We start from the raw sequence: 11,801 nt of genomic DNA on the forward strand, positions 1-11,801 counted from the left end.
GGACCTGCTGTATTCCCAACTTCTCCTTCACTCTGTCCCAACGTTGGCCAAGAGGACAGTTCTGCTCCACCCCAAAATGGAGCCCTGTACCCCATAGAACCATAGAATCAGACTGGCTTGGGTTGGAAAGGACCTCAAGGATCACGATGCTCCAACTTCCCTGCTAAATGCAGGGCTACCAACCTCCATACATAATCCTCCACCAGGCTGCTCAGGGCCCCATCCAACCTGAATGGAACGTTCCATCTTCTTCCTCCTCCTGAGCCACAGCAGCCAGTGGGTCTATAGGAAGAGGAGTTTGCTTTTAACAAAACAAAGCTGGATTTGTGCTTACATCAGAAATTCCCCAACCCCATAGGGTTGGGTTTTTTTTCCTCCATAGGATTAGCGAGGTTAGTCAATGAGCGTGATCCGATTTGGGGTTGATGCTATTCTTGGCTGGGTTTAGATGCAGTGGCACGGGCGGATTCACGGTATGAGGCGGCTTTCATGGGATCAACGGGAGCATAGTGGTAATCAGCCTTGTAGCAGCTGGGAGCCAACTTAACCAGCTTACAGGGATGGGCACTGCGCTCACCATGGGGTGCCACCAGGGGCCAGGTGGCTTTGGGGTTGGGGGGGTCCTCCTGCATGGCACAGGACGAATCAGACTTTCACTTCTAGAGGTGTAGAAATGAGATCTGAGGGTGTTGATGCTGGAAGAAAAGGGTGTTTGCTCCCCAGTGCCAACATCACCACATCTGGAGCTGCCCCTCACTTCATCCCAGAGACCAAACAAGCTGAAGGATGTCAGATTCCCCCCCACCCCCCATGCCCAGAGCACATTTCTCTTTTTCCCCAGACAGTTCCCATCGTGTTTTTCAATTGCTCTTAATGGAGATGTCCATCACGGGGCACATTAACCCAGATATGATTCCAAGCATAGAGATGCACTAATGACCATTTAACCCATGTACGTAGCCTGGCTGGCTGAAGACTATTTTTCTTTCCTTCCTCCATTTTTCCTTCTCTTTTAACCCCTGGGCCAGCTGCTGGATAGCTGTTTATTTTGAGCAGGGCACAAAGACCTCTTTTAGGAGTAAGTGCTACGGTCCTACTGCTGCATTATGGAGCATAAAGCACAGTAATACTCAACCAATTACGTTAATGCTGCTTATTTGCTCTTGTTACAGAGCGTAATTGCTCACCCAGAAGCTATTAAATTAGATAAGAGCAGAACAAACAAAACTATTCATTTTATTCACTATATATTTATACACCTACCACTCCAGAGCGAGCAGTCACCACGCTCAGCAGCACGGATTCCTCCTGTGGGTGTAATGGAGGTGATGTATTGCAGAAAGCAATGAAGGTCGGGGAACCCCCTGAATCCTCATGGTGACCCACAGATGTTGTCACCACTGGCTTTTGGTCGCTCCCATGGGTGAGCATTGGGCGGATAATGGGATGAACGGGAAGCCCCCAGTTGCCAGCTGGGAGGAGAGTTGGAATCCACTGAATCTTGCATTAAAACTGAAGGGAAAGTCCTATTTAAGTGCTTCTTTTCGCCTGAGTGAGGATGCAGAAGTTGGAGGGAAGCCTGGCACAGCTCCGTGATATTGGGAAACCCTAAGAGTTTAAGCAAGCATCGATCCAAACCAGGCCGGAAACCACATCGGTGGGGAAGCAGTGCAGAAGTGGTTTGGTTATGGGGGGAGAGGTAAAGCAGATGAGAAGGGGACTGGAGGGACACCGAGGGGGTGGCTGTCCCCACCCAAGTGTGGGCTGCTGGCACCATCTAGTGGGTGCTGCCCCCCCTCCCCCCACTGTGCTGCAGTGTCACCGCCTCCACTGGTGGCCCAGGGTCCTTCTTGGGGACAAGAACGTGGCCACCCCATTGGGGATGTGGGGTGGGATCCTGTGTCCCCCAGTGAAGGAGGTGGGGATGGTGTCCCTAATGCCACAGTGTTGTCACACGGGTGATGTGACAGAGCTGCTGGTCCTGCTCAGCGTGCCTTCGTGCTAGGGGAGGGGATAGCGAGCCATGCGGGACACCCAGGTATGGGGTACTGGAGTCAAGGGGGGGTCTGAAGACAGCCAAGGGGGCTAAGCTGGCTGTGGGGCTGTGTGCCTCCAGCCGGGCTGTGTGCAGGGCTGGGGAGCATCCTCATCACCCCACGACCCCACATCCCCTTCCATGACAGAATCCCACATCACAGAGCTATAGGACATGGGGACGCAGCGGGGGGGGGGGGGAGCTGGGCTGAGCTTCCCGTCCTGGCGAGCCGCTGCCTATGACATCAACTCTGGTATTTCCAGTCCCTGCGGGGAGAAGGGAGGAGCGCAGAGGGAAGGACGGAGAAAGAAAGAAAGAAGGAAAGAAATAGGGGGGTGGGGAACGCAGCTGTTGGGGGGACCCGGGGGGGGTCACTTCGGTCCCCGTGGTGGTGCCCAGTGCTGGAGCGAGCCCTGCTCGGGAGCTCGTCCCTATCCGTCCCCGTGCTGGCCCCATAGTCTAGGCAGGGGAGGAAGGGAGGGATAAAAGGAGAAAAGGAAAAAAATCTCCACGTGGAAAACGCACAGCCGGCACTTAAAGCAACAGGGAAGCAGGGACGAGGCTTTGGGTGCCTCTCCTTCCCCAAGGGGGGTGGGATGAGCATCTCCGGGTGTCCCCACATTGACTCTAAGGGGGAAAATCTCCACTTTGGGGCGCAGTTAAAGACTGAGAGGGCACTGTGCCCCTCACCCCCGTGCTGGAGGGAGGGGGGTGGGGGGGTCTTGGGTCCACATCCCTCTTCTGGAGCCATTTCACAGTGGTTTTATGTCTGAAGGATTGGACTCAAAGCACTGGGTGGGGGAGCTGGGGGAGGGGGCTGAAGGCAGAGGGTGAAAATCCCACTGTGGCTTTTGATCCTGATTGGGAACAGTGTCATTTATTGTGATTTAGGGGATATATGGTCGGGGGATTGTGCTTCAGGGGGAACAATAGTTTGGGGAGGGGGTATGTGGGGGGTGGGTATTTTGGTGGGGCAGCATTTGGGGGAGTGTTTGGGAGAGGGTATTTGGGGGTTAGGGTATTTAAGAAGGGGGTATTTGGGATGATGATTGGGGGAGGAGTTTGGGGAGGGGAGGCTTTATGGGGGCGTATGGAAAGGGTTTAGGGAGAGTATTGGGGGGTATTTAGGGGGAGGTGTTTTGGGAGGGTGGATATTTGGGAAGGGCATTTGGTGGGGGGTGCTTGGGGGGGTTTCTGGCTGGGAGTACTTGGGAGGAGGGTGCTTGGGGAAGGTATTTGGGGGGGGGTACTGGGGGGATCTTCGGGGTTCATATTGGGAGGGATATTGGGGAGGGATCTTTGGGGGTTCATATTTGGGGGGTATTGGGGGGGGGGATGGGGGAGAAGGAATGTTGGGAGGGATGCCGGGGGAGGTCCCGAGGTGCGGGGAGGCGTTGGGGCGGGATCTGGGATAGGGACACTCGGACCCCCCCCCCCTTTCTCAATCCCAATCCCTCCTCCCTCTGCCGGGCGGGGGCGGAGGAGGCGCTTAGGACCCGGCGTCGCCCCCCACATCCCGCCGCCCCGCAGCGAGCGCGGCCGCCGCGCCGAGCCGAACCGAACCGAACCGCGCCGGGGATGGGCAGAGGCGGCGGGCCGGGGGCCGGGGGCCGCTAGCGGGGCGGCGATGGGGCTCCGCGGGGCTTGGGGGCTGTGGGCGGCGCTGAGCTGCGCCGTGTGCCTGCTGGCGGCCGGGCAGGAGGCCGCGGGGGGCGGCGTAGGGGAGCCGTGGAGGCAGCTGATCCAGTGGGAGAACAACGGCAGGGTGTACAGCCTGCTCAACAGCGGCGCCGAGTACGTACCGCCGGGCCCCGAGCGGCCGGGGGGAGCACGCCTGGTGCTGGGCCGGGCCGGGGTACGGCGGCAAGCGGCCCCGGTGCGCAGCGCATCCGAGACGGTGCGAGGGCACACGCGGCACCCGTTCGGCTTCGGGCAGGTGCCCGATAACTGGAGGGACGGGCCGCTGGGGGACGGCGGCGGGGCCGGGGCGGCGCAGCGGGCGAGGGCGGCGGGGAGACCGCGGCAGCCTTCGTCCTCATCATCATCATCCTCGGCCGCCTCGTCCTTCGCCTACGCGGCCGCGGGACACGCCGCCTACCCGCAGCCGCCCTTCGAGCAGCACGAGGCGGCCCCGAGGGCTTACGACGAAGCTTACACGTATTATCGAAGCGGAGGGGGCGGTGGGGTGGCGGTGGCGGCGGCGGGGGCCGGGGTGTTGTACCCCTTCCAGCCCCGAGCCCGCTACGAGGACTACGGGGAGGAGCAGAGCCCCTACAGGGCGCAGGGCTTCTACCCGGAGCGGCCCTACGCTGCCCCGCAGGATGGCTTGGACCGCCGCTACTCGCACAGCCTGTACCACGATGCTGGGACGGTCCCGGAGCACGGCACTGCAGATGGGTACGGCACCAACCAGCGCGGCTCGGCCGTCACCAACGATAACCTCCAAGGTCCCGTCGGGTCCCAGCCGGTGAGCGGGACGGCATATGGGAATCAATACCAACCCTACGAGGCGCAGCCGCCCTTCAGGGCGCTGGAACCCTACGGGGCGGTGCGTCCCGATGTCTTCGTCCCGGCCAGGAGCCCCGAGGTGGCACAGGCTGTACCTGACAGCCAGGCACGGCTCAGCGTGGGCAGCGTCTACAGGCCCAGCCATGGAGGACGGGGTGAGTTGTGGGGCCCTATAGGGGTGAAGTGGGGCTCGGGGTGCTCCTGGCTCTTGGATGTAGCAGCTCTTTGCACCAGGGTCTGGTGGTCATGTTGTCATGGTCGGAGACCCTGTGTGATGTGGGAAGGATGAGCTGGGTGGTGGAGGATGAAGAGGTGCACATCCCAGTGTGGTCAGGCATAGAGTAGGTCTCTGCCATGACCCAGGTGTCCATGGAGTGGCTTGATGCCATGTCTCAGGTCCTGCCGTGTCCAAGGGGTTGGTCTGTGCCATGACCCAAGTCTTGCTTCGTCCATGGGGTGGACTGATGCCTTGTCCCACGTCCTACTGTGTCCGTGAAGTGGGGCTCTGCCTTGTCCCATGGGTCCATGGGGTTGGTCTGTGCCATGACCCAGGTGCTACTGTGTCCATGGAGTAGCTTGATGCCATGTCTCAGGTCCTGCTGTGTCTATGGGGTTGGTCTGTGCCATGGCCAGGTCCTGCTGCATCCATGGAGTGGATCTGTGCTGTGTCCCAGGTCCTCCTACACCTATGGGTGGCTTTATGCTGTGTCCCAGCTCCTTCTGTGGCCATGGAATGGGCTTTTGCAGTGTTCCAGTTCCTCCTACAGCTGTGGGTGAAACGTGTACCAAGGGATGGGGACACACTGTATTTGTGGGATGGTTCTGTGCCATGTCTCAATCATGGGGTGGCTCTGTGCCATGTTCCAAGTGATCCTACAACTTTGGGGTGCATGTGGTGGGTTGGTTGTGTGCCACATCCCAGGTCCTGCTGTGTTTGTGGGGTAGTTTTATGCCTTGCCCTGAGTCCTCCTGTGGTTATATAGTATATAGGTTATATAGTAGGTTATAGAGTAGATGTGTGCTGTGGGATGGGGACACGCTGTGCTCATGGGGAGGCTGTGTGTCGTGTCCCTTCTCACCCTACACCCATGGGCTGGACGTGTGCTCCATCAGCCCCGGCAGAAGGCCCAGCAGGGACACCACAGCTAGGAGCCCTACTGACCCCAATAGTGATGAAATCCTGTGGCTTTTGGCTTGAGCTGTGCTGAGTGTTTCACTCTGTGCTGAAACGTGAGGAGCAACAGCCTGGGGGTTCTGCTTCTTGCCTGTCCCATGGGAAACCTCCTCAGCTGGAGCCTCTGACTCAACTGACCCCATAACATCCAGCCCAGCCCTGGGTTCTGGGAAAAGCCAATCTCAGAGGGATCCTCCTTGGAGAAGCCATGCTTCGTCCCAGCCCCATTGCGTGCAAACAAGTAAACACGGCACCAGTGGCCAGCCTGGGTCAGTGAGAGGTCTGTGCAACCGTGTGGGAAAGGGTTTGGGGTGGCAACACTGGGATCAGAAACAAAAGGAAGGAATTAGGATCAGCGGAGCCACCAAGCAGCAAACAAGGACCTGACATAAGGATGGTGACACGTCCCTGGGTCCCTGGGCTTCGGGGTCACCTGTGGAGCCACCCTCCCTTAATTGCTCCCAAGTTTTGGGAGCAGAACCAAGTGTTAATTATGCTCCTAATCTGCTCAAACACCCCTAATCCTGCCTGGCTCCGTGAGGAATGCTTGGCATCCACTGCTGGCTGGGCCACCTGGGGGTGAGCAGAGCGATCCCATCCCTGTGCCTTTATCCAGGTGGATCCGAGGGGCTGAGGGCAGCCTGTCCCCATCCCAACCAGCATCCTGGATGGACACAGCAGGAAACCCACATCCCTCCAAGCCTTCACGTTGGGTCCATTATCCCGACCCCATACCTGGAGCCGCTTCCTCCAGCACCAGGAAAGGCAAAGCTGTGCCAGGAGGAGGCTGTGGAAAATTCCACCCTGTGAGGGCACACGAGGCTCCATAGTCCCTCCAGGACCATGTTCCATAGGAGCAGTGCTGAACAAAGGGCTGATTTTATGGCTTTGACCTCATCTCCTTCTGGCCCCGCTCTGAGGGTGAAGGCAAGCGGTGTCTGTCTGTATTCTTGCCTGCTTGCAATCCTGAACACGTGAACTTAAAACAAAAACAACCCATCCCTCCTCCTCCTTCCATCCTCCCAGTTCTCTCCCATATATATAGATAGATAGACATTTTGTGTGTGTTTGCTTTTTGCCCTTTTCTTAAGGCTTTTCTACCTGTAGGAAGCATTTAGGATCACGAGCACGGAGCGGGTGTCTCTTTGGGCGCAGCTGAATGTTGCAGAGCAGTGAGTCAGCTCCTATGAAGCTGAAGTTGGCCAAGACATCTGGCTGTCTTTGCAGACAGAAAAGAGGGAAAAAGCCCATTTTCCCTTGATTTTTTCTTTCTTTCTTTCTTTGGCATCTCCTCTTTGCTTTCCAGCTTTGTCTGCCCTTCAGGTCTGCAGGTTGGTTGGCTGCTTGGACAGGAGTTTCCTGCTGAGGATGCTCAGGTTGGGATGCATGGGTTGGGGGTGCTGGGCCCCTCCTGCCTCCACATGGCTCCCATTAGCTTCATGTTGCTTGGATGGCTGTGTTTATACGTGGGTCACTTAGCAACTGCTGGGCCCAGCATGTCCTTCCCCACTTCCCACCACTTCCAATAAGACCTGTGGCCCCAAACCCTTTGCCTGGGGTGATGCTCCCCTCCTTTGTGACAGTTCTGCACATGGACAAACTGAGGTGGGAACAGTTGGGATGGATCTGGGATTCCTGTGTCTCTTCAGGTCTCTTTTGCCAGCTTGGATCCAGCTTTCTCCAATTGGTGGAGGTGCCCCATCCCTGGTGATGCCCCATCCCTGGATGGAGCTGTGGGCAGCCCCAGCTGCTGGGGGCATCCAGCCCATGGCAGGGGTTGGAGCTGGGGGAAGGGGGGGCTTGAAGGTCCCTTCCAACCCAACCATTCCATGATTCTCCCTTGCAGGGGGTGCTGGGGGAAGGAGCCAGCCCCACTCCCTTCATTCAGGCTCATAAAAGTGGGTTTTTTTCAGCTAAGCCCTGCACACCTGCACAAACAGCACGGCGGGGAGCAGGCCTGGCTTGGTATTATTCTAATTTTCACGGTGCATGAGAAGGAAATCTTCTCTGGCAGCTCCCCGGGCAGGCAGAGAGGCAAAGGGGAGGAGAGGAAAAACAAACAATTTCTTGCTGTGGTTGTCCCTTTTTGGAGGCAGGAGATGGGGGCTGCCAGGTCTGGGCTTACAGGAGGTGGAAAAGAGCATAGTCAGCAAAAAGGAGGATCTGACTGGGCTGTTTGGGGTGTTCATTGCCCACAAACAGGCTGGGATGGTGACCCTACAAATAACAGCAGGACCAGCATCGCTTCTGGGGGGGGGTGGAAAATCCTCTCTGGGAAAGGAGTCGGGTTTCTCTGCTGAGCATCCAAGAAGTTATTATAAACAACAGCACAGAGGAAGAGTTATTCTGTAAATCAGAACGAACGTTCCTCCTCCCAGCATCTCATCATGGGACGGGCACCAACTGTGGATGCTCAGGCCCGAAATGCAGCTCAGCCACCTCGCAGGGTCTCATTTGGGTGCTGTCGTGTTATTATTGTGTTTAACTTCAGCCCTGCTGCCTCCCCCTCGCCCCACAGACCCCCCTGGGCATTACATCAGCATCATGACCAAGCAACGGGGCAGGAAACGAGCTCCAATCGAGTGACGTGATCCCTCGAGGGAAGCCAGGCTGGGAAACAAGAAGGCATTGTTCTGCTCGCCCATGGAAAAGAAATGGGAAATAAAGGGGGGGAATGAGAGGGAAAATATACAACATGCTGGATAGTCTTGGTGTAAAGGGAGGAGCTGGGCTGGCTGATGGGGTAGGGATGGGGATGATGAGGGTGATAATGGGAATGGGGATGAGGATGGTGTTGAGAACGCTGAGGGTGAGAAATGGGATGGAGATGGGACGGGGTTTAGAAATGAGAATGATGTAGATCAGGGTGGGAATAGGGATGGGGATGAGGATAGAGATGGGGGTGAGGATGATGAGGATGAGAATGGGGATGAAGGTGGGAATGGGGATAGGAAGAGGATGGAGATGGAGATGCAGGTGAAGGTGGGAATGAGGATGGGGATGAGAACGGTGCAGATGGGGGTGGCAGTGGGGATGGGGTTGGAGATGAAAACGATGGGGATGAGGATGGGGATGGATATAGAGACAGGAGTGGAGGTGGAGATGAGAAGGATGAAGATGAGGATGGCAATGAAGATAAGAAGGATGAAGGTGAGGATGAGGATGAGTTAGCTAGCTCACAGAAAAGTGAAAGGCCAAGCATTGGTTGGCAGAGTGCAGGGCAGGGCTTTGCTTTGCAGAGGATTGCAATGAGAGAAACTGAGGCACCCCCACCCATCCTTGTACTGCATCCCCTTGATGGTCATATCCAAAGGCACGTTTGGGGTCAGCATGCTAGTGGTCCCAGAGGAGCTGTTGGGACCTGGAGGTGTTAAAGGGTGTTTCTGTGATGAAGGACTGGCTTGACATGATGCTCTTGCTCCTGCTTCCCTCTGTAATGGTTTTAGAAACAGAAGACACTACCACTGCTGCGTCTGTCTGTCCATCTGTCTGTCTGCTTACAAACCACAAGGCTGTGTGTCCCTCCTGCAGGTCTCCCTGATCTGGTGCCTGACCCCAACTATGTGCAAGCATCCACCTACGTGCAACGAGCTCATCTGTATTCACTGCGCTGCGCCGCCGAGGAGAAGTGCCTGGCCAGGTAGGGCATGGGGTGGGCATCACTTGGAGCCAAATGTCTCTGGGGTGGTGGGTGTCACAATGCCCAGAGCACAAAGGGAGAGGAGGATCCTGCTCTGGTGCTCCTGCCCAGGGTAGTGATGGAGGATGGGGGGCCTTGGCTGGTAATGTGGGGAGTAAGGTGGAGGGTGAAGGATGAAAGTAAAGGATGGAGAATGAAGGAGGATGGAGGAGGAGGGATGGAGGGTGAGGGAAGGGAGGAGGAGGTAATAGGGAAAGGAAAAGGGATCATCTCCAACTTCCACCTTCCCCAGCACTGCCTACACCCCCGAAGCCACAGACTACGATGTGCGGGTGCTGCTGCGCTTCCCGCAGCGGGTGAAGAACCAGGGCACGGCCGACTTCCTGCCCAGCCGCCCCCGGCACAGCTGGGAATGGCACAGCTGCCACCAGTGAGTTGAGGACACCCACATGTCCCCACCGCCTGTCCCCTGTGCGCCTTCTGCTCCGTTCTGCAGCTCCTTTGCTTTACTAACAGCATTTTCCCTTGGTTTTCTGGCTTGCTTCATCTCTTTGCTGCTCCAGGGTCTTTCTGGGGGTCTGCTTGCTCTGCCTCTGCTCCAGGAGCCACCAAACCTCTCTGACTAACGTCACCACTTGGTGCTGGCACAGACGTGGGGTTGTCACAGAGCCTCTCGCAGCCCCAAAACCCACATTGGTGGAGGGGACAGCATGGCTGGCAGGGGCACGGTCACCCCACTCCCTCCCACCTGCAGGCATTACCACAGCATGGATGAGTTCAGCCACTACGACCTGTTGGATGCCACCACGGGCAGGAAAGTGGCCGAGGGACACAAGGCCAGCTTCTGCCTGGAGGACACCACCTGTGACTTCGGCAACCTGAAGCGCTACGCCTGCACCTCCCACACACAGGTGGGATGGGGACATGTGGCTGGGGATGCAGCAGGGCTTGCAGAGATGCTGAGGGCCAACCACTAAACCCATTTCCCTGCCCACAGGGCTTGAGCCCCGGGTGCTACGACACCTACAATGCTGACATTGACTGCCAGTGGATCGATATCACAGATGTACAGCCGGGGAATTACGTCCTAAAGGTGATGGAGGGGCTTTAGCAGGGTATTAATTTAGGATCTCATTTTTTGAAGGGTCTTCTTTACCATTCAGTCATTTTTATATGGGCTTTGTCCCCATTTAGGTCCAAGTGAACCCCAAATACATTGTCTTGGAGTCAGATTTCACCAACAACGTGGTGCGGTGCAACATCCACTACACTGGCCGCTACGTCGCCACGACAAACTGCAAGATCTCCCAGTAAGGAGTTGTCTGTCTGCTGGACTGTGTTTATCCTTATGGTGGTGGAGAAGATGGGATAGTGGGGTTCATTCTTCTAATAACTTTGGATTGGATTCAGCCAAGGGTCAAGATGTGGGCTAGTGCCGTGCTTGTATCACTCCTGCTTGTTGTTATATGGCTTTTTCTCTGCTTTCTCCAAAGCTGCAATACAGATTTTACCCAATTAATCCCTCCAGCTTTAAGATCAGGTTTACAAACCTCAACTGTTTATATTGCTTCTTGCAGATCTTGAGCTCCAGGCTCCTCCAGCACCCCACCAAGAGCCCAAAACCACCTCAAGACACCACCCGACTGCTTCACATTACCCAGAGAGAAGCAAGAGAGACTGTTTGAGATATTTTTCTACTTAACTTTCCTTTAACCTGCGTTGTTTCTCTGTTTTCTGATGGAAGCTGATGATAAGTGTTAGCTGGAAGAAGGGAAGGCCTGCTATGGAGCGGGCAGATGGCATGTTAAGCAATAGGGAGCTCGGTAGTTAAAGCCTTCCTGTATTTAAGGGGTAGGGGGGGTCCAGGCAGTGCCACACTGCCTCCCTGTGGGATGAAGACAGCAAAGAGTTGGAGGTGCTTCCCCAGAACTCCATGCACAGCCCTCAGGACAACAGGACGTCTGGTTTATTATCGAAATCATTATTTTCAACGAGCTGTACAAAAAAAAAAAAAAAACACCCCATCAAACAACAAGCGAAGCGAGAACCATTAAAACACGTTTGTTTTGGGGCTCGTTCTGTTGGCTGTTACACGTGCTCGGCACCAGGTGGCGCCGGCGGGAAACTGAGGGAGGGGGCGTGGTCTGGAGTGACCACTCCCACTGTTTAAGCCACGCCCACCGCGCTCATATCCTCAGTCCTCACTCAGGTCCGGCACAGCGCTGCGTTCGCCTCTACACAGCTGCGCATGCGCCGTTCACCTCCTGCCCACCCTGGGGGGCGGGTCTACTTGTAGAGTAGTGCAGGGATTGGTCTGGCTGAGAGAGATTGGCAGGAGGTGCTGTAAGATGATTGGGCGGCGGTGGGAAGGGGGCGTGGCCAGGCCCAGGGAGGAGGGGCTTTAGAGCAGGAGGGGGAAGGGGAAGGGGAAGGGGAAGGGGAAG

General features: G+C 56.5%; 1 protein-coding gene across 1 annotated transcript; it reads left to right on the forward strand.

Annotated features, from left to right (window-relative positions):
• The first annotated feature begins 3,509 nt into the window (after positions 1-3,509).
• On the forward strand, positions 3,510-11,374 carry LOXL1 (lysyl oxidase like 1). The gene is made up of 7 exons (XM_015872772.2): positions 3,510-4,698; positions 9,249-9,357; positions 9,650-9,787; positions 10,112-10,268; positions 10,355-10,450; positions 10,552-10,667; positions 10,935-11,374. The coding sequence occupies exons 1-7, from the start codon at positions 3,663-3,665 to the stop codon at positions 10,939-10,941; spliced, it is 1,659 nt and encodes a 552-aa protein (XP_015728258.1). The 5' UTR covers positions 3,510-3,662; the 3' UTR covers positions 10,942-11,374.
• The last annotated feature ends 427 nt before the right edge of the window (positions 11,375-11,801 follow it).

Source organism: Coturnix japonica, chromosome 10 (genome assembly GCF_001577835.2).
Source record: "Coturnix japonica isolate 7356 chromosome 10, Coturnix japonica 2.1, whole genome shotgun sequence".
NCBI lineage: Eukaryota > Metazoa > Chordata > Aves > Galliformes > Phasianidae > Coturnix > Coturnix japonica.

Bases quoted from the DNA above. Each gene is read 5' to 3' on its own strand.
- LOXL1 (XM_015872772.2), top strand. From the start codon at position 3,663: ATGGGGCTCCGCGGGGCTTGGGGGCTGTGGGCGGCGCTGAGCTGCGCC. The intron at 9,788-10,111 runs GTGAGTTGAGGA...TCCCACCTGCAG, and splicing joins GAATGGCACAGCTGCCACCA to GCATTACCACAGCATGGATG. The intron at 10,451-10,551 runs GTGATGGAGGGG...GTCCCCATTTAG, and splicing joins CGGGGAATTACGTCCTAAAG to GTCCAAGTGAACCCCAAATA.